Source organism: Sciurus carolinensis, chromosome 9 (genome assembly GCF_902686445.1).
Source record: "Sciurus carolinensis chromosome 9, mSciCar1.2, whole genome shotgun sequence".
In the NCBI taxonomy this organism is placed as follows: domain Eukaryota; kingdom Metazoa; phylum Chordata; class Mammalia; order Rodentia; family Sciuridae; genus Sciurus; species Sciurus carolinensis.
The window spans coordinates 28,479,526-28,500,570 of record NC_062221.1 but is presented as its reverse complement, the minus strand read 5'-3'; the positions used below and the strand labels follow the sequence as shown (position 1 = coordinate 28,500,570).

At 39.3% G+C, this 21,045-nt stretch overlaps 1 protein-coding gene and 1 pseudogene across 2 annotated transcripts in view; one reads left to right on the top strand and one right to left on the bottom strand.

The window, feature by feature from the left end:
* Positions 1-21,045, bottom strand: part of Rhoa (ras homolog family member A) — a 45,792-nt gene that overhangs the window by 4,878 nt on the left and 19,869 nt on the right. For both annotated transcript variants that reach the window (XM_047565237.1, XM_047565239.1), the window contains 2 exons: positions 4,988-5,145; positions 2,152-2,272 (listed from right to left, as the gene is read on the bottom strand). In XM_047565237.1, coding sequence (XP_047421193.1) covers positions 2,152-2,272; positions 4,988-5,143 — 277 coding nt within the window. In that variant the 5' untranslated portion in view covers positions 5,144-5,145. The remainder of the gene's footprint in view (positions 1-2,151; positions 2,273-4,987; positions 5,146-21,045) is intronic.
* Positions 9,882-10,203, top strand: LOC124993555 (60S ribosomal protein L36a-like; annotated as a pseudogene).

The following is a 21,045-nucleotide window of genomic DNA, read 5'->3' as shown; positions in this document are numbered from 1 at the left end:
CCCCTGCCAGCCTCCCAGTACTGGGGATTAAACCCCAGGGGTGCTCTACCACTGAGCTACATCCCCAGCCTTTTTATTTTGAGACAATCTTGATAAGTAGTTGAGGCTGGGATACTTCTCTGGAGTTGCTAGGATTACAGGCATGTGCTACTACACCCAGCAGCAGATGGTTTTTAAATGAAAAAAGTGAGACAGAAGAGGAACAATATTTTGTTCTGAAGGTAGTTTGTCCTTATAGGATTATATCCTGGATGATGAGAACTCAAAATCCTCCTCATTCCCATAGGGTTTAGGGTTTAGATTAAGACATTTATGTATGTGTCTGAGATGCCAAATAGCTCCATTTTCTCTGTGGTCTAAAGCTCTGCCTCCAGCCTCCGTAGTCTTTTTGCAGTCCCTGACAGGAAGCCAGGTTGGTCTGAAAACCAAAATTCGGCCGGGTGTGGTGTACATCTGTAAGCCCAGCAACTTGGGATGCTGAGACAGGAGGACTGCAAGTTTGAGGCCAGTCTGGGTTTTAGTGAAACCCTATCTCAAAATAAAAAATGGCCAGGTGCAGTGGTACACACCTGTAATCCCAGTGGCTTAGAATATTGAGGCAAGGGGATTGTGAGTTCAAAACCAGCCTCAATAACTTAGCAAGGCCCTAAGCAACTCAGGGAGACCCTGTCTTTAATACCTAGTACCACCAAAAACAAAACAACCACAAAACTAAATCACAACTGATGTAAATGACCTAAATGGACCAATGGCAGGGATTACCTGCTCTTTCTCAGTTGTGGCAGACACATGCACATGGGGCTCAGTTTGTGACCTTGAAAAGTGGCTCAATGTCTTGAGTGACCCTAGTATTATCATTAAAGCGGGGACAAGCATGATAAAAACACAATCATTCTAACCGTAAGTATTCAAGTCACCAGTAGGCCCTAAAAGACTGATAATGTCCCTGGATCCACCTGCTGCACGGTCATGACAGTGCTACAGCACCAAGTGAAAGATCACAGAATCTTTAGTACAAACTGAAAGCAAATTTTACTTCAGGTTTTGTTTTACAGTGTGAGGTCAGCATTATTTAGTCTTTTTCTGTAGTACAGAGGCTTCTGAAGCATGTGGCTACCTGGGCTAGTGAAATGGTTAGGCAGAAGTCTCTAATAACAAACTAAGACACTTAAGGGCAAAGATAGGGCTTTTAGAAAAGAAACAGGGCTTTAGAAAAGAAACAGGGCTTTAAAAAAGAAAGAGCAAGTTGGGCACATGCCTGTAATCCCAGTGACTTCAGAGGCTGAGGCTTGAGGATGGCAAGTTCAAGGCCAGCCTCAGTAACTTAGTGAGGTCCTAAGCAACTTAGCGAAACCCTGTCTCAAAATTAAAAAGGACTGGAGATGTAACTCAGTGGTAGAATACACCTGGGTTCAAGCCCCAGTACCAAAAGAAAAGAAAAGAAAAAATTACCCGAGATGTTGGGAGGCAAAAGACTAAACAGGAAGTACTGATAAAATGACAGAGGCAAAGTCTTGCCCAAATCTTAGTCTTAAAGAGATGGCATTGTGGGGCTGGGGTTGTGGCTCAGTGGCAGAGCACTTGCCTAGCATGTGTGAGGCCCTGGGTTCGGTCCTCAGCACCACATAAAAAAATAAATAAATAAAGGTCCATCAACAACTAAAAAAAAAAAAAAAAAAAAAAAAAGATTAGAGATGGCATTGTATCTGAAATCCACCTACTTTACAAGATGGATACATTTTTTTTTTTTCTTTCAGTGCTGGGAATTGAACCCAGGGCCTTGTGCTTGAGAGGCAAGCACTCTAACAACTGAGCTATATCCCCAGCCCCAAGATGAATACATTTTAAACAGTAGTTGGGCTAGGGGTGGTGCTCAGTGGTAGAGCACTTGCCTGAGACTCTGGGTTCCATCCAGAATTGTTAAGGGAGAAAAAAATCAAGCACAGTAGCAATTGGACACCTAGGCTGAAAAGGGACCCATAGCACCACCCTCTATAGTGCCAAGGCTCCAGATTTCTGGCCACTGATGACTCCACTCCTTTGCTGCTCATATCTGCTTTTCAGCAACTTGATGCCCAGAAAAAACCTGAGAAAAGAGATGCCTGCCACATAAACAGGCAGTGACAAACATTAGGCTGCAGGGTCACTCACCTAAACTATCAGGGCTGTCGATGGAGAAACACATCAGTATAACATCAGTGTCTGGGTAGGAGAGGGGCCTCAGGCGATCATAATCTTCCTGCCCAGCTGTGTCCCACAAAGCCAACTCTACCTGTGATGGGAAAAACAACCATGGAAGTGCAAAGTTAATCCCACTACCCACTTATAAAAATAAAAAATAAAAAATAAATTATCACAGTACATTTAAAGAGATCATCATTCCAAATAGTAAAATACAGAAGTGTTTACTTTATGAGAATCAAACCCAAATGTAAAGGACATATTTAAATAAAGTGGCACAATTCAAAATGTCTGATCAAAATACCTTTGTAGCTTGTATGTATTTTATTACAAATGACATCATGGTAGCAAACAAAGTGGGAAGACAAGAAAGGAAATCAAAATGTAAATAATATTTCACCAGGCTTACAAAGCAGACGGGAAAACAACCAGAATGAGTAACTTTTATTAAATACATTTTCATTCAACCATTTTCTTACTTCATGTCACCTCCTCACTCTCCCCCAATGTGGAAACATTGAAACAAGTCTGTATTTGAGTCTGTGGGTAAGAAAAGATACCAAGCCATGTGTGGTAGGACATGTCTGTAATCTCAGTGAATTGGGAAGCTGAGGCAGGAGGATCCTAAGTTCAAGGCCAGCCTTGGCAACTTAGCAAAACCCTGTCTCAAAATAAATAAATTAAAAAGGGGTGGGGATGTAGCTCAGTGGTAGAACACTTCAGTACAAAAACAAAACAAAACAAAACAAAAACCCACACAAAAACAAACAAAAAACAATATGACACCACCAACAACATGCTAAGTGTTAGGCAAGGCCTGAAATTACAGGAAAGGCCTATGGTTCTGCCTTTATTGAGTATATCACATAAGATAGGGGAGTACTCCTTTCACACCTCAGAATATGCTCACCCTCCCATAGTAGAGCGATGCCTAGGCTCTGGATACAGGACCCCTTTACACTGTTCAGTAATGCAGCAAGTTCTGTCACTTCTTCTCAGAAGTAGATTGGATATATTTTTAAAGTGGATTTTTAAAAAATAACTTCATTTTTATTTAGTTTTGTACATGGTACTGAGGATCAAACTTGGTGCCTCATGTATGCTAGGCAAGTGCTTCCCCACTGAGTCACAATCTGAATCCTAGAATGGATATTTAATACCCTCTGCTTACTGGCTCTTTGAGGCCCCAGGGGTCTCTCTCTGCTGTATGTTCATAACCATCAGATAGAAATGTGTTTGCCGTCAGGCGCGGTGGCACATGTCTACATCCCTGTGGTTCAGGAGGCTGAGGTAGGAGTGTTTGCTTTTGGTCCTGCCCCTGACTTCCTCACTTGCCATCTTGTCTTGCTGCCTATGCACTTCTGTATCTCCCTTACTTTGATGCTTCCAAACATTTTCAATTACCTTTATTTTATTTTCACGCATGCTAGGTGCTAAGCACTCTACCACTGAGTCACAACCCCAAGTCCTCAATTACTTCACAGAACTCTAATGTCACCTATAAAATGGTCTAAGCCATTTTACAAATGAAGAAGGGTCACAGAACTAATAGGAAGCCCTATAATGATAACACACTGGAATTGTGAGCAGATAGCTTAATCCACTTTTCACACATGATGCCACAAAGGGACAGGTGATTCTGGGACAGAAAGGGATGGTAGGTAAAGGAGGCAAATAAGAAAGGAAATAGAATTATGGAAGCTAATGTATTAAGGGTTAATAGCACATGCCAAGAGGACTAAGCATGTTGTTCTAGTTTTCTTTTTATGCAGCTGACCCATTTGCTGGGAATGGCATGCCTTTCTAGAATATGTACAGGAGATCAAGTAAGAAATTATTTTGACAACAAAAGGGAGTAGAAGATGAATACCATAAGACCTGTGTCCTATTCTTGTTATAGGGTTTCCAGGACAGATATGAGGAAACCCTGGCTCTGTCATGAACAACAGGAAATCAAAACAACTGTGGCAGACTGTTTTAGGTTAAAGTCAAGGGAAAAAAAAATGCTAGGTGCTGTGTCATACACTTGTAATCTAGCTACTTGGGAGGCTGAGGCAGGAGTATCACAAGTCTGGCTTGGGCAATTTAGCAAGACTGTCTCAAAATACAAAAAAAAATTTCAAAAAGAGTTGGGGACTTGGCTCACTGGCAGAGTGCTTACCTAGTAGGTGAGAGGTGTTGGGTTCAATGCTTAGTACTGTTAAATAAATAAATGTGGATTTTTAAAAATGTTACAACTTTTTGAGAAGCACAATCATTATGGACCTCTTGAAAGTAATCCCCTACTTGGAGATTTGATGAAATACAGACAGAACTTATAAAAAACAGTCTATCCATGCAAAAATGTTCATTTGATCATTATCTATTTCATAATAAACTAAATTTCAAATATAAATAAACTTGAAAAAAAACCATACACTAAGGATGCCCCAATGTAAAATACACATGAATGTATAAAGTCTGGACAAGAACAGTTAAAAATGAATAAAATTGGTAGCATGTGATTAAGCACACTTGTAATCCCTGAGGCAGGAGAACTGCAAGTTTGAGGCCAGCTCTGGCAACATAGTGAGACCCTGTCACAAAATAAAGAGAGATCAGGCTATCACTTAGTGGTAAAACACCCTAGGTGTTTGGCAAAACAAGAACAAAGTTGGACTAAGAAGACATGATGAGAATGGATGACTGTTTCCAACATTTCTGTTATATCTTATATTTAAAGAGGCAAAAAGGCCTAATTTTCCACAGGCTCAATGAATAGCCTAATATGCAGAATGACATCAGATATTATGCGAAGTGTACTCACCTGCTTTCCATCCACCTCAATATCTGCCACATAGTTCTCAAACACTGTGGGCACATATACTTCTGGGAACTGGTCCTTGCTGAAAACTATGAGCAAGCATGTCTTGCCACATGCTCCATCACCAACAATCACCAATTTCTTCCTGATGGCAGCCATAGCTTAAACACAAAACAAAAGTGTTATTTGGAATGCATATGAAGCCATAAAGAGCCTCAGGCTATGGCACTTATATTTGTGGCCATGGGGCACAAGCCTCAGCACACACAAATTCTAAGTTCAAATACACTGTTCCACTTTGGTACCAAAAGGCTAAACACCAAAACTTCTACCTGAACTATAATTAATGGTAAAAGACTAATAGTCTTCCCCCATAAGATCAGGAACAACTATCTGGGTACAATGGTGCAGGCCTGTAATTTCAGCTACTTGAGAGGCTGAGGCAGCATGATCACAAGTTTGAGGTCAGTCTGGGCAACTAAGCAAAACCATATCAAAATATAAAAATTTTAAAGGGGATGATGGCAGTTGGAAAGGCAGCTCAGTGGTAACCAGTATGTCCCTCCCCCAAATCAACCAGGACATTATGGGATACAAACGAAATTCATCAGGAATTTCCTGATTCAAGAAAAAGCCACCAGTTGGGCATGGTGGCCCAAACCTGTAATCCTAGTAGCTCAGGACGCTGAGGTAGGAGGATCACAAGCTCAAACTAGCCTCAGCAATTTAGTGAGACCCTAAGCAACTCAGCAGGACCCTGTCTCAAAACATAAAAAAGGTCTGGCGATGTGGTTCAGTGGTTAAGCATCCTTGGGTTCAATCCCAGTACCAAAAAAAAAAAAAAAAAGAAAAAGAAAACACAATCATCTTTAAATAGCATCCTTCCTAGAAGGCACTCAATTCAAGAAATAATCTATCTCAATCTCTCAATCTAATGTAAAGACACAATAAATGAACATGCCAGGGAACAACTAATCTAGCAACCAAATATGCTATGGGGAACATTTGGCCCAGGAACAATGCAAAACCATTCAACCATCACTGGTGAAAGACAGAAATTACAAGTGATTATGGGACAAAATAAAAGCCTATGGTAGGATGGGGTTGTGGCTCAGTGGCAGAGCGCTTGCCTAGCATGTGTGAGGCACTGGGTTCAATTCTTGGCTCCACATAAATAAATAAAGGTCCACTGACAACTGAAAAAAAAAAAAAAAACCTATGGTTACAAAGAGAGTTCAAGATGCCGGGGATGCTGGTAGTCTGGCACTACAACCAGAGTTGTCAACAATAAGTAAAAAAATATAAATGTCAAAAACCAAGTTTGCTATTAAAAAAAAAAAAAAAAAACTCAGGAAAAGAATTTTCACAGAAGTATCTTTACTTTCCACTTTTCTATAATTTGAGCACAGTAGGTATGCCAGATTAAGAAAGGAAACTACATTGGGCACTCTGATAGATGTGTCAGACATAATTCTTCAGTGCTCTGACAACAGATTTATTTCCCTAGGAAGTCAGTTATAACTTATCTATTTAAGTCATCTATAAAGTATGCAACATGAAAAATTAGGAGAAAAAAACGGAGACATTAAATTTCTAGCTAGGGTTTAAAAAAAGTATGCAAATAACTATATATGCTGCAAAAGTTCTTAATTACTTGATGTTCAAAATCTTTAAGTAGCCGGACTTGTAGTGCATGCCTGTAATCCCAGCAGCTCAGGAGACTGAGGCAGGAGGATAGCAAGTTCAAAGCCAACCTCAGTAACAGTGAGGCACTAAGCAACTTGGTGAGATTCTTTCTCTAAATAAATACAAAATAGGGCTGGGGATGTGGCTCAGTGGTTGAGTGCCCCTGAGTTTGATCTCTGGTACAAAAAAAACCCTCCAAAAACAAAAACCCTTTAAATAGCTGGGAGCAGTGGTGTACTCCTGTGATCCCAGTGGGTTGGAAGGTTAAGGCAAGAAGATCTCAAGTTCAAGGACAGCCTCAGCAATTTAGTATTTAGCAAGGCCCTAAGCAACTTGGTAAGATCCTGTCTTAAAATACAAACACATTTTGAAAGGGGGTGGTCGTGGCTGGAGATGTAGCTCGGTGGTAAAGCACCTCTGGGTTCAATCTCCAGTATCAAAAAAAAAAAAAAAAAAACACCTTTCAGTAGCCAAGTGCAATGGTGTACACCTGTATTCACAACAACTCAGGAGGCTACAGAAGGAGGACTGCCAAATGTGTTCTGGCACCTGAGCAGATTATATTAAGTGGTTCCTATTAACAAAGGAAATAAGACCACTTAGGTGCACCTGGGCACAATGGCACACACCAGAGGCTGAGGCAGGAAGATTGTGAGTGCAAAGTCAGTCAGGGCAACTTATTAAGACCCTGTCTGAACATAGAATTTAAAACGAGCTGGGAACATAGCTCAGTGGTACAACACTAAGTATGTGTCAGATTGCAAAAACAAAACAAAAAATTGCAGTACATTTCCCACTTAAGTGCAAGTAATTTCAAAATAAGTATCTGAGTTTAAGAAAAGTGAAGGGCTATGTGCAGTGGCCCAAGTAATCCCCATAAATCCTAATAAACAGGAGCAACCAGCTCACTGACTCTCATGAGCCCATATCCTACACTTCCTTACATAGCCTTCTCATTAAAGTGCTATGAAGATGAAAGCAAGCATTTCTCCTGGGGTCTGGCATCACAGAAGGCAATCAACCAATAACAGTTACTACTAACTACACTCTCTCCTCTCCTACCTAGGCCTACCCAACCTCGGATCCTCCAATAATTTACAGTTTTCCTACTTATGGTCACCCAATCTCTTCCTCTCTGTTTCCCTGTACTCAGTACTGTACTTAAATAACGTGCAGGGCATTCTTGCACATGCATACTGAGTTATTCTCCTTAGCTTCTGTTCCTCGTTTAAAACAACAAATCTAGGGATGGGGATATAGTTCAGTTGGTAGATTGCCTGCCTCGCAAGCACAAGGACTTGGGTTCAATCCCCAGCACCACCAGGAAAAAAAAAAAAAAAAAAAATTAAAAAAAAAAAAACTTCCTAAACCCATGTATTTCTTTAGTTACCTTGCTCTTTATGGCTTGTTTCAAAGAAAAGATTCACGCTGTTTCATAACCCACTCACTTCCCTTAAATTCTTCCAATGTACCTTCTGTCTAAACTTCTACTGAAACTCTTAGAAATTACAAATGACCTATCAATAAAAAACAAACAAACAAACAAAAAAAAAAAAAACAACAACAAAAAACTTTCCCCCTACGTACTGGGGATTTAACTGAGGGGCAATTTACCACTACCACTGAGCTACATCCCCAGTCTTTTTATTTTTTATTTTTTTTTTTTTGAGATAGGGTTTCACTAAGTTGCTGATGCTGGTCTTGAACTTGAGATTCTTCTGCCTCAGTCTCAGAGTCACTGGGATTACAGGTATGTGCAAGTGTGCATAGCTACCATTAAAATCTAATGTAAACTTAATCTTGATTTTCTGTTATTGTTGTTTGTTTCCAGGGATTGAACCCAGGGGCACTTAACTATTGAGCTACATCCCCAGCCCTTTTTTATATTTTATTACATACAGGGTCTCTCTGAGTTGCTCAGGGCCTTGCTAAGTTTCCGAGGCTGGGTTTGTGCTCACGATCCTCCTGCCTCAGCCTCTTGAGTCCCTGGGATTATAAACGTGAGCCACCACACCCAGCCTGATTGTTGCAATTTAACTCCCTATCCTTGTACCTCCCAGACAAAATACACTAAAGTGCTGCTCTAAATCTTCTGTTTCCTTATCTATAGCCTCCACATCTAATCATTCCTCCCATGATTGTTTGCTTTACTCTTCTAATACTCTGTCTCTGGGGATTTCAGTTTCTCACATATCATTTCTGTGACTCCCAAACCTCCATCTCTCACTGTGGCCTTATTCCCAAACACCTACCTTACCTCAATGCTGTGCTCCATTTGTAACTCAAACATCAACATCTCCAAGACATCACTCCAACTCTAGTCAAATTTCTTTTCAATGCCTCCAATATTGGCGATGAAAACAGGTTACCATTCCAACCTACTCAACTCACTCATGTAGAAACCCAGGTGTTAAATGATTTTCTCACTCCTGTTCTCCATTTCAGGTTCTGGGGAATTCTATAACTTCATGGGTCTTTGTCACTAATGGTAGCTCTTTTCATTCCCATCATCAGTCCAGTTCAAGTTCTCAGCACTGCCTATCTGGACAAAACCAAAAATCCAACTGCTCTCTTCTCTTTTCTCCTGTCTGCTGCAGATAAATTCCTGATTCCCATGGCTGAGCTCCAGCCCATCACAATGCCAAAATTAGGTCCTAACACTCCAACCTGGCCTTTAGTGTCTTCTAAAACTCTAGTAGCAATGTTTTCCCACCTTCTCTCTACTCCTTTATCACACACCTAGTTCCATTAACTGGAGTTGTATGTATCTTCTACCTTGGCTCAAAGCAATGCCTTCTTGGAAAATCTTTTCCCTTTTCCCCAGTGGTGGGAGGTGGGTAGGGTGGGAGAGGGGAATCCCAACTGTCCATCTCAGGTGTTACCTTTTGTTCTAAAGCCCATTTCTGCCCTAAGTCATCCACCCCTCAAATCAGGTGTTGCCTCCAAATGGAACCTTGGATCTCTATTGGTGCTTATATTACACAAGTACTCTCCCTCACCCTATTTCTGCGTGTGGGCATACTGAGGATTGAACCCAGGGGCACTGAGAAACTGAGCTACAGCCCCAGCCCTTTTTATTTACTTATTTTTAATTTTTGAGACAGGGTCTCATTATTGTCCAGGCTGGCCTCAAACTTTGATCTTCTTGCCTCAGTCTCCTCAGTAGTTGGGCTTACAAGCATGCACTACTGCTTTCTTTCCTTGCCAATAATACTCCGGCAAACATGGTGAACATTCTAAAACCTGTCAGACATTCTGCAAGAAGTGTGGCAAACACCAACCGCATAAAGTGACACAGTACAAGAAGGGCAAGGATTCTCTGTATACACAGGAAGAGCAGCAGTTATGACAGGGAACAGAATGGCTATGATGGGCAGACTAAGCCAATTTTCAGGAAAAAGGTTAAAACTACAAAGAAGATTGTGCTGAGGTTTGAGCCTAATTGCAGATCTAAGAGAATGCTGGCTATTAAGAGATGCAAGCATTTTGAACTGGGAGGAGATAAAAGAAAGGGCCAAGTGATCCAGTTCTAAGCCTCATTGTTTTGTTATGGAAATAATAAAATGTTGAGGTTATCCTCACTTTAAAAAAAAAAGGGCATGCACTACCATGCCCAACTATACAACTATACTTTTTATCAGGAATCCTACCCTATATGAAAAAGGTAGGAGTTATATACTTCTTTGTGCCCGACTCATACCCATTCCCATTCCTGAAATGTAAGTTCTCTAAGGGCAGGGACCACTTTTGGCTCAGTCTATTCAAACCCAAACTATATTTTCTGGCTGCACTTAATGTGGTAAGAACATGCTGAATAATATCCACACTTAGAAGAAGAAAAAACCCAAGGAAGAAGCATGTTTCCCAAGAACACAGATAAGATATCTGTCTCCTTGATACACTCTGATCAGTCTTTTTCTTGAGACAATGACTGTTTCTCATAGGATTCCACATATTCAGGAAACTTGCCAAAAGGGTGAAAAATTATGGCTCAATGAAGAACTAGAAAACTGAATTTTCTGTCAAATATTCATGTCAAGTAAAGAAATACGGAAAAAGGCATCAGTGTGGAATACTACTTTGACTTGAAATATATAATATATACTCAGTAGGAACATCCCAATGATGTTCCTTCTAAAAAACAGACTACCAAGTATGTCAACCTGACATTGTGCTAGGGATGGAACACAGGGTCTCACCTATGGTAAACACACAACCCCTAAGCCACACACTCCAGTCCCCAAAACCTCCAAAAAAAAAAAAAATAATAATAAATAAAAATTTTTTTTTAGATGTTGACATTTATTCATTTATTTATATGTGGTGCTGAGAATCGAACTCAGTGCCTCACACATACTAGGCAAGTGCTCTACCACTGAGCCACAACCCCAGCCCCCCCGCCTCCAAAATTTTAAAGGTACTGGGGATTGAACCCAGGGACTCACACTTTCTAGGCAAGTACTCTATCATTTAACTCATGATAGGGTTACATCCCAATAAACCCGTAAGTTGAAAATACTATAAGCCAAAAAAGTGTTTAATATATCTGACCTACTGAACATCATAGTTCAGAGCAACACAATACACTGTAGAGTATTTGGTTTTTTATGCTGGTGATCACATGGCTAAGTAGGAGAGGCACTTTATGCCTAGTATCATAGAACTTTGGAAAAGATCAAAATTCTAAGTACAATTATTACTTGAAGCATATCACTTTTGTAACCTCCTAAAGTCAAAACTAAACTGAAACCACCATTAAGTCAGGGATCTTCTGTATATACTTTCTACCATTACTATGGTGTAGCTGATTCATAACATGAAAACATTGTGTAAAATGTTGCCAGAAAGCCAGGTAGTATCAGAGCAATAATGCTGGCTCTTACTGTTTGTGGTTGGGGGGAGGGCAGTATATACCAAGTATGTCAGAGTTATCCTGCCCCTCTGATCTCTAAGGTTAAGAAAGTTCCCTGGAAAGTAAGACACGCAGTATCAGAAGCTGCTACAACACCTCACAGCCAAACACAACAATGAAAAATGAGTAAGGTGGAGCTGGGGGTGTAGCTCAGTAGTAAAGTGCTTACCTAGTGTACTTGAGGCCCTGGGTTTGGATCCTAGCAGGAATGTGGGCTGAGGTGCGGGTGTGGATAACATGACCCTGACTTGGATGTGGAGCCTGCTTTGGCTCTCACGCCGTGCTTTAATAAAAGAAATCTGGTGTCGTGGTGCACTCTGTTATCCCTGCTACTTACAAGGCTGAGGCAGGAAGATCACAAGTTCAAGGCCGGCCTTGGCAACCTAGCAAGACCCTGTTCCAAAATAATGATGATGATGATGATGATGATGATGATGATGATGATGATAATAATAATAGATGGGAATGTAGCTCAGTACTAGAGTACCACTGGGTTCTATCTATTCCGGTCACTCCTCCCCACACCCCCAACACACAGATACAGGTAGTATTCTACAATCAACATGGAAATCCCACAGTGCTGGTATACTTACACTCCCAAAATTACTGATGACCACACATACACACACACACACAGAATAGAAGTCAGTAAGGCCTTGCAACTATGTCCAGAATACTTGATGTTTTAAGCTACAGCAATAGAGTGGCTGATATTCAACGATCTACTTGAAGTATTAAAAAAAAAAAAAAGAAAAAAAAAAAGAAAACCTAAAGCCTCTTAACAGTGTCTATTAAAAAATAAAACTTTGTTTTGTTTGTCTAAGAATTGAAAATGTGCTACACACTGGCTCTTAAGATGTACTCTTAGTGGAAGTAATTCAGGGGAATGGGACTACAGCTATTGCTGAAGACCACAGAGCTGGACACAAATGGCAAAAGGTCACTCTTCTAGAAATCATCTACTTTCCACACGAAGAAAAAGGGGATTTGAACATAATGCCAAACAATAGCAGAGGAGGAGTTAGGTAAGAATGCCTTGCCAGGTGCAGTAGTGCAACACCTATATTCCCAGCGGCTCAGGAGGCTGCTGAGGCAGGAGGATCCAGCCTCAGCAAAAGCCAGGCCCTAAGCAACTCCGTGAGACCTGTCTCTTAAATAAAATACAAAAAAGAGCTGGGGATGTGGTTCAGTGGTCAAAGGCCCCTGAGTTCAACCCCTGGTACCTACCCCCTAAAAGAATGCCTTAAAAAAATATATATAGGGGCTGGGGAGATAGCTCAGTCGGTAGAGTGCTTGCCTTGTAAGCACAAGGCCCTGAGTTCAATCCCCAGCACCCAAAAAAAAAGTGTATGTATATATATATATATATATATATATATATATATATATACACACACACACACACACACAACTTTTTAAAATTTAAAAAAATTTTTTTTAGATATTGACAGACCTTTATTTTTCTTTTATTTATATGTGGTGCTGAGAATTGAAACCAGCGCCTCATACATGTGAGGCAAGTGCGATACCAGAATTGTAACCCCAGTCCAAAAAAAAAAATACATATTTTTTTTTTTAGTTGTAAACAGGCACAATATCTTTTTATGTATTTTTTTTTTTTAATGTGGTGCTGAGGATCAAACTCAGTGTCTCACACATGCAAGACAAGTAAGTGTTCTACCACTGAGCTACAGCCCCAGCCCAAGAATGCCTTTTGTGTGATGCCCAAACCCTGATTGATTTGGTCACAATTATTCGGAGTAACACTACATTTCAGGGTGGTCCCTCTGCTGTTATTGATAATGAGGCACTTTCCAAAACATATTTCTTACAGACTCCATCAGAAATATGTTGGTAGTACTCTACCACTGAGCTACATCCCCAGATGAGAAGCATGGGTTTTTACAGTGTAAACACAGCAGCCACATGATACCTTTTAGTGAGTCTCATAATGATGCCTACTAACATCATTAGTGGTTTTCAACCCATCTTCTATTAGTAGCTCTGGACTCCACTTCTGCCCCACCTTATTACTTAACATTTTAAGTTCTTCAGAAAAAAAACACTACATAGGGCTGGGGCTATAGTTTAGTGCTAATGTGCTTGCCCAATTTGTGCAAGGCCCAGGGTTCAATTCCTACCACTGAACAAAGAAACAGATGGATGTGGTGGTACATACCTGTAACCCCAATGACTCAGGAGGCTGAGGCCCTAAGCAACTTAGCAAGACCCTGTCTCAGAAGAAAAAAATTTTAAAAAGACTGGGATTGTACCTCAGTGGTAAAGTATCCCCGGGTTCAATTCCAGGTACCAAAAACAAACAGGCTGGAGAAATAGTTCAGTGGTAGCACACCTGTCTAATATGTGCAAGATTTTGGGTTTGATCTCCTTGCACTGCAAAAAATTCACAAAAACAAAAATACCATACAAGACAAAAATCCAGTGCTGGCCATATAGCCCAACACGTAGAGTGCCTACCTCTCAAACTTGAGACCTGGGTTCGAGTCCCCACCACCGGTAGATTGCGGAAATTCCAAACAAACAAAAGAAACCAATTTAGAAGACAAAAATCCATAATCAGAATGTACAATTCAATTATATTAATTATATTCATGTAGTACAACTATCACCACTATTTCTAAAACCTTTCCATTACTCCAAAGGGAAATTGAGACCATTAAAGAGTAACTCCTCATTCTCCTCTCCTTTCAATTAATAATACTTAATCTACTTTCTGTCCCTGAATAGCACATAGCTGAAATCACACAATATTGGTTTTTTTTTTTTGGTTTATTTCACTCAGCAAAATGTCTTTTTGTTTCTGTTGTAGTGTGATACAAGAGTTGTATTACTTTTTATGGTCAAACAATATTCCATTGAGTGGATAAACCATATTTTGTTTATCGACTCATCTGCCAATGGACATTTGGGTGTTTCTACCTTTCCTCTCACCTACTTATTATAATAATTCTGCAATAAAATGCTGGGGGTATAAGTACCTGTTTGAGTCTCTGCTTTTAATTCCTTTGAGGAACTCCCAAAAGGTTTCCTATAGCAGTTGCACCATAGTACATTTCCATCAGCAATGTACAGAGGTTCCAATTACTCATCCTCACTAATACTTATTTTCTATTCTTTTAAAATCCATACAAATGGGTGTGAAGTTGTATCTTGCATGCTTCTGATCTGCATTTTCCTAATGACTAGAGATGTTTGGCGTCTTTTCATGTGCCACTGGTTATTTGTGTACTCCTATGTCTATTCAAATCTATTGCCCATTTATTTTTTGTTTTCTTTCACTTTCTTGATAGTGTCCTTTGAAGCATAAGTTTTTATTTTGATGAAAGTCCAATTTATCTATTTTTCTTTGGTTATTGATGGTTTTGATGTCCTAAAAAACATGGACAAATCTAAGGTGACGAGAAACCTATGCTTTTTTCAGAGTTGTATAGTTTTAAGTCTTACATTTAGATCTTTGTTCCATTTTGAATTAATTTTTATACAGAACATGAAGTAGGGGGGCTGTGACTCAGTGCTAGAGTGCTTGCCTAGCACGTGTGAAGTGGGTTCAATTCTCAGCACCACATAAAACTAAACAAAATAAAGGCATTGTGTCCATCTACAATTAAAAATATTAAAACAAACAAACAAAACACGAAGTAGGGATCCAACTTCATTCTTCTGCATGTAAAAATCTAGTTATTCCAGCAGTGTTTGTTGAAAAGATTATAGTCTCTTTCCCATTGAATAGTCTTGGCACCCTTGTTGAAAATTAACTGACTGTCAATGTGAGGGGTTTATTTTTGGATTCTTAATTCTATTCCACTGGTCTACATGTTTGTTCTAGATTACTACTGCTTTATAGTAAGTTTTGAAATCAGGAGATGTAAGCTGTCTAATTTTGTTCTTTTTCAATACTGTTTTGCCTATTCTGGGTACCCTGGATTTCTGTATGCATTCTGGGAGCTGCTTATCAAGTTCTACCAAGAAAGCAGCTGGGATTTTGATAGCGATTACAATGAATCCAAAGATGAAATTAGTGAAATACACTGTCTTCACAATATTAAGTATTCTGACTCATGAACATGGATGTCTTTCCATTTATTTAAGTCATCATTAATTTTTGTAACTTACCAACCCCTCCCCCTTCCTTTTTATCCTTACTTATACTTAGTACTAAAGTATTTAATTCAAGGTGGAGAAGCCCTTTCTCCCACTACTTTGTAGAAGGTAAAAAGGAAAATGGCAGAAAAGAGCTCACATTTCAAGCTGTTACAAACTTTCTACTTTATGTTAACATACTTAATTCTTCTAACAGTCCTACGAGATAGGCATTAATACATGTTTACAGATAAGGCCCAAGGTCACAGAGTTACCCAGAAAGAGGTAGAAATGAGTCGTGAACTAAATAATCTAGAGACCATATTGTTTTGTTTTTTACAGGGCTCAAGATCAAACCTAAGTCCCCATTCTTCAACATTCCATTGTCTGCTTTCCCCCTCATGCCAAGAGAAATAATCCTGCTGCTGTAGTATGCTTTTCTCCTTTGTCTACCCTACCTAGCAAACTGGTGATCCTGTAAAAAAAATTCACCTAATTAATGACTCAGGGTGAGTGATTACTCTGAATATTTCTCCCAAGGTTCATGAATTGAGTTTTTGATGCATTTAGTCAAAAATCTTATGTTAAGAAACTTCTAATCTCATCCTTGTCTATACTCAATGCAACAATATGGTTTTTGTTTTGCTGATTCAATCCAGTACCTCATGCATGCTACTCAAAGCGTTCTACCATTCAGCTATAGCCCTAGATCAAACTATATATATGTGTGTGTGTGTGTATACATATACACACACACACACATATATATATGTATATGTATTTTTACATATTTTTGGGATTGAACCCAGGGCCTTGTGCTTGTGAGGCAAGCACTCTACCAACTGAGCTATATCCCCAGGCCCATAATATGGGTTTTAAAAACTATATTTTCTGGGGTGGTGGCACACACCTATAATCCTAGCTACTCAGGAGGCTGAAGCGGGAAGATCACAAGTTCCAGGCCAGCCTCAGAAACTTAGCAAGCTGCTTGTCTCAAAATAAAAAGGGGGTTGGGGATGTAGCTTAGTGGCAGAGTGCATCTTGGGTTAAAATCTCCAGTACCACAAAAAAACAAAACAAAAAGCTGTATTTGTTTTTAACCCTATTATGTTTTTGCATGCATTCCTTTAGAATTTCATTTACATACCAGAGAAGAGAAAATGTCAAATATGTGAGTTGCTATGAAGTCATGGACTCTTCGTGCTACTATGTCTTAAGTCTGTTTTCTCCTACTGGGGAACCAATGATGGATATCAAGGGCTGCGGCTTTCTGATCTTCAGGAAGCTCTGCTATAAAAATATTGCTAAATGGTGAGCAGCCCTTTACACACTTCTTTTTACAGTGGTGACTACAGCCCATTTGCACTTCTGCCTGTTTTGCTTATCTGGCTGCACAGTGATGGGGAGTGGTCTGTCCATCAGATGTTCCTCAGATGTTAGAGTGGCTAAACCACAACCACACATTAATAGGCAGTTCTCTTCATTTCCAAAGCAGACTTTGGTGATTTCCTCATGTTTGTATGACTATGATGTTGACTCACATCTGTCTGCACAGCTTCCTGAAGGTCTTCTGGAGCTAGTCACTGAAGTTATTCATTTAGCTATTCATTTAGTTTGTTATACTATCTTCTTCAGTCTTCCTAGATTAAGACTAGAAATTAAAAATAACTGTTCACTGGACCAAAAGTAGATATTTTAAGGTACTAATAATTAATCTGTCATATTTTTAGCCCTCTAATTACTAGTTTTCAATTAACAAACCAAACCTATTTAAGCAAACATTTCATTAGCCATGTGGAACAGCCATGTAATGAAATATTATCAGCAATAAAAGGAATGAAGTAGTGATAAATGCTACAACTTGGATTAATCTTGGAAACACTATAACAAGTAAAAGAAGTCAGTTGCAAATGACTGCATATTTTATGATTCCATTTATAAGAAATATCTAAAATAGGACATAGAAATACAAAGTAGCTTGGTAGTTGTCTAGGGTTTAAAGTAGTAGGGGCTCTCCAGGTGCAATAAGACTCTAAGTTTAATTAGGGATTCAACACCACTTTTGAGAGAAACCTGCTAGTTTTACTCTATCCTGGTCCTCAGATGCCCTCAGCCCATGCTGAACTTAAAAAAGATTTTGAGTGACAGGAATAATTTCCAGCAGCATGCCCTTAATAAACTTCTTCCTCTACTGAAAAGGGTCATAATACCTACTATTGCTCCCTCAGGAGCTCTGTTCTGTCTCAGAATTCCAACAGTTAATACTTTAGAATGAATAAAGCTTACAGAAAATGAAGTAAGACCAGAAGCTACTAAAACTGATTTACAGGCCCAAGTCTGCAAACCAATTTAGAAGACAGGCAAATCAGTTTCATAAAAAAGTAGGCTTCCTCTCCTTTGCTGGTAAGTGCCTGTCCATCTACAGTGTCCACAAACTCTGAATAGTAATCAACTTGATAGTCCACATAGGGATTTAGTCTAGACTTTACCTGAGATATGTAGTCAGTATGACTCAATGAGCAAGAAAATACAGATACAAGGAAAGTTGAACTGGAAAACCACTTAATCTTGTGCTCAGAATTATCAGGAAAAACTTATATAAAATATTAGCAGTGACTCTAGAGAAACTACAGAAAACCTTTAGGGGTTGGGAATATAGTTTAGCAGAAGACTGTGTGGTTTAGCATGTGTAAAGTAGTGCTGGATTCAATTGGGGGGGGCTTTTTCAGAAAATGTTAAAAGGAACCATCATTCATTAATATGAAAGATTTAATCAAAGGCAAAAATGAGGAGTCAAAGTGAAAAAGTTTATTTAATGAAGAACAGCAAAAGTCACCTAGTAGTTCAACAAAGACAAGCAGAAAGCTGCTTGAATTTAGGCACTTGCAGAATGAGACATTTCAATGACAAAATTTTTATCAAGTACCTACCATATTTTTATATACATCAACTATTTATAACTTCCCAACTGCCTGCAAAGTTGGTTTTATGAAGCAATCAAGCTAATGTAACAAAAAGAAAATCAGTTAGGTAAAAAGGGTGGTGGGGTAAAAATGATGGTGGGTTGGAAAAATCCATTCAAGAAGCAATTTTCTGAAATTTAAGCTGGAACCACAAAGCTATTCAAAAGCAAATAATTTCTAGGTTTCAAGAACTGCACTGCAGAAACAATGTTTTCTAACTCCTCTGAAATTAAGTCATCTCAATAACTCCAGATAACCTGATGTAACAGGCTCAATTCAGTAAAAGCAACATAATACAGTTTATTTGTTTTTGGTACCAGGAACACTACTACGGAGCTATATCCCCAAGTCCTTTTTATTATTTTGAGACAGGTTTCAATAAATAGCTGAGGCTGGCCTCAAACTTGAGATCGTCCTGCCCCACAAGGCTCTGAGATTACTGGCTATGCCACTGTACCCAGCTCAGTCAGGGCAATTTAATGAGACTGTCTGAAGTTTTTTTAAAAATGGGAATTAGTGGGCTGGGGATATAGTTCAGTTGGTACAGTGCTTGCCTTGCAAGCACAAGGCCCTGGGTTCAATCCACAGCACCGCAAAAAAAAAAAAAAAAAAAAAAAAGGGAATTAGTGATGTAGCTCAGAGGTAGAGCATCTCTGGGTTCAATCCCCAACACTAGAAACAAACAAAAAGAAAAATCCAGTGGACTGGGGTTGTAGTAGCTCAGTGGTAGAGCACTTGCCTAGCACATGTGAAGTACTGGGTTTGATCCTTAGCACTACATATAAATAAATAAAATAAAGGTACTGTGTCCATCCACCAAAAAAAAAAAAAGTCAATGTATTTTTGTTTTTCTTCTCTAGCCCCATTTAGTAACAGGTGCAGAACAGGTCAAGAGCTAGATTTACCCAGGGCCAAAGTTTTTATGATAAAATGAAATGAGAAAGGGAAAAGGAGTTGAGATTCAACACCAGGAGATGATTACAGGGATGAACTAAAGATGAGAAACAATGAAAAGACAGCAGGATCAATGGAAGTGAAACCCCAGTGGGGATAAAGAATTTCTGTGTTTCGGAATAAGTCAGAAAAAGAGCACACTTTAATAATTGCAAGGAGCAATTTCTTTGTCTATTGGCAGCATATATCAGAATTAATATTCCATATACCATTTTAACCAGCAATTCCACTCTGAAGAATTTATCCTATAGGGCTAGAGATATAACTCAGTGAAAAGTGCTTATGCAGCATATGCAAGGCTGGGTCTTATCTGCAGCATTTGATGGTTGGATGGGGTGGGGGTGGGGTATAAAAAAAATTTATCCTACAGAAACAGTCACACATAGATGCAAACATTTATGTACATGAATGCTCACTTTAGTAATATTTGTAACAGCAGAAGACTGGAAACAATGCTTTGAGGACTAGTTAAGTATCTTAACAGTTTATCCATACAATGGTTGTTTATGAAATCAAAGATTTGTGTTAATGAATGATTTCTGAGACAAATTAAGTGAAAAGAATGAGGTACTAAAATATACTGTCATACTACTATATAATGATAGGATGTACAGATATATAGAATAGTCCCTGGCAGAGGTACAAAACAGATATTCCCTGGAAGAAAGATGGTAAATGCACAGACGATCTCTAGAAGAATATACGATAAACTCTTAATGGGTGCCTCTAGGGACCACATATCCTCCTGCGCTATTTGAATTTACCAAATTAAACTATTTTCAAAAATTACTATATTTGCCAGGCACAGCAGCACAAGCCTGAAACCCCAGCAGCTCTGGAAACTGAGACAGAGGATTCCAAGTTCCAGGCCAGTTACAACTTAGCAAGACCCTGCCTCCGAATAAACAATAAAAAGGGCCGATTATGTAGTTCAGTGGTAAACTGCCGGGGGTTTACCTGATTCCCAGTACTCCCTCTACCCTCACCCCCAAATAAATAAATTTTAAAATGTATTGACTTGGAAAGATGAATATAGCAGGTTAGATGAAAGAGGAAGGAAGCAAAGCAGTATATATGTGAAGATCCATCTTGGGGTGTGACCTCCCAAGACTATACAGAAGCATAATACTGCCCTTTTCTACCGTACATCCTTCCAGCCAGTCTAACCAACACTGGGCTACCCCCTCTTCCCTTACAATGAGATAAAAATTCTTCATCCTTGAATTACTATGGTACTTGGTCTACTCAGTGCTATTTCTCATATTACTATGTAAGCTTGAATCACCTACTGCTCTCTGTTCTGGTAGAGAAAAGACTCTGGAGCCTGGTGCTTGCATTCAAAGCAACTGTGAAACTTTAGGGAAGTTACTTAATTCTTCTGTACCTCTACTTCCTCATCTGTACCAATGGGGAAAATAATGGTTCCTACCCACACAGGACAATGG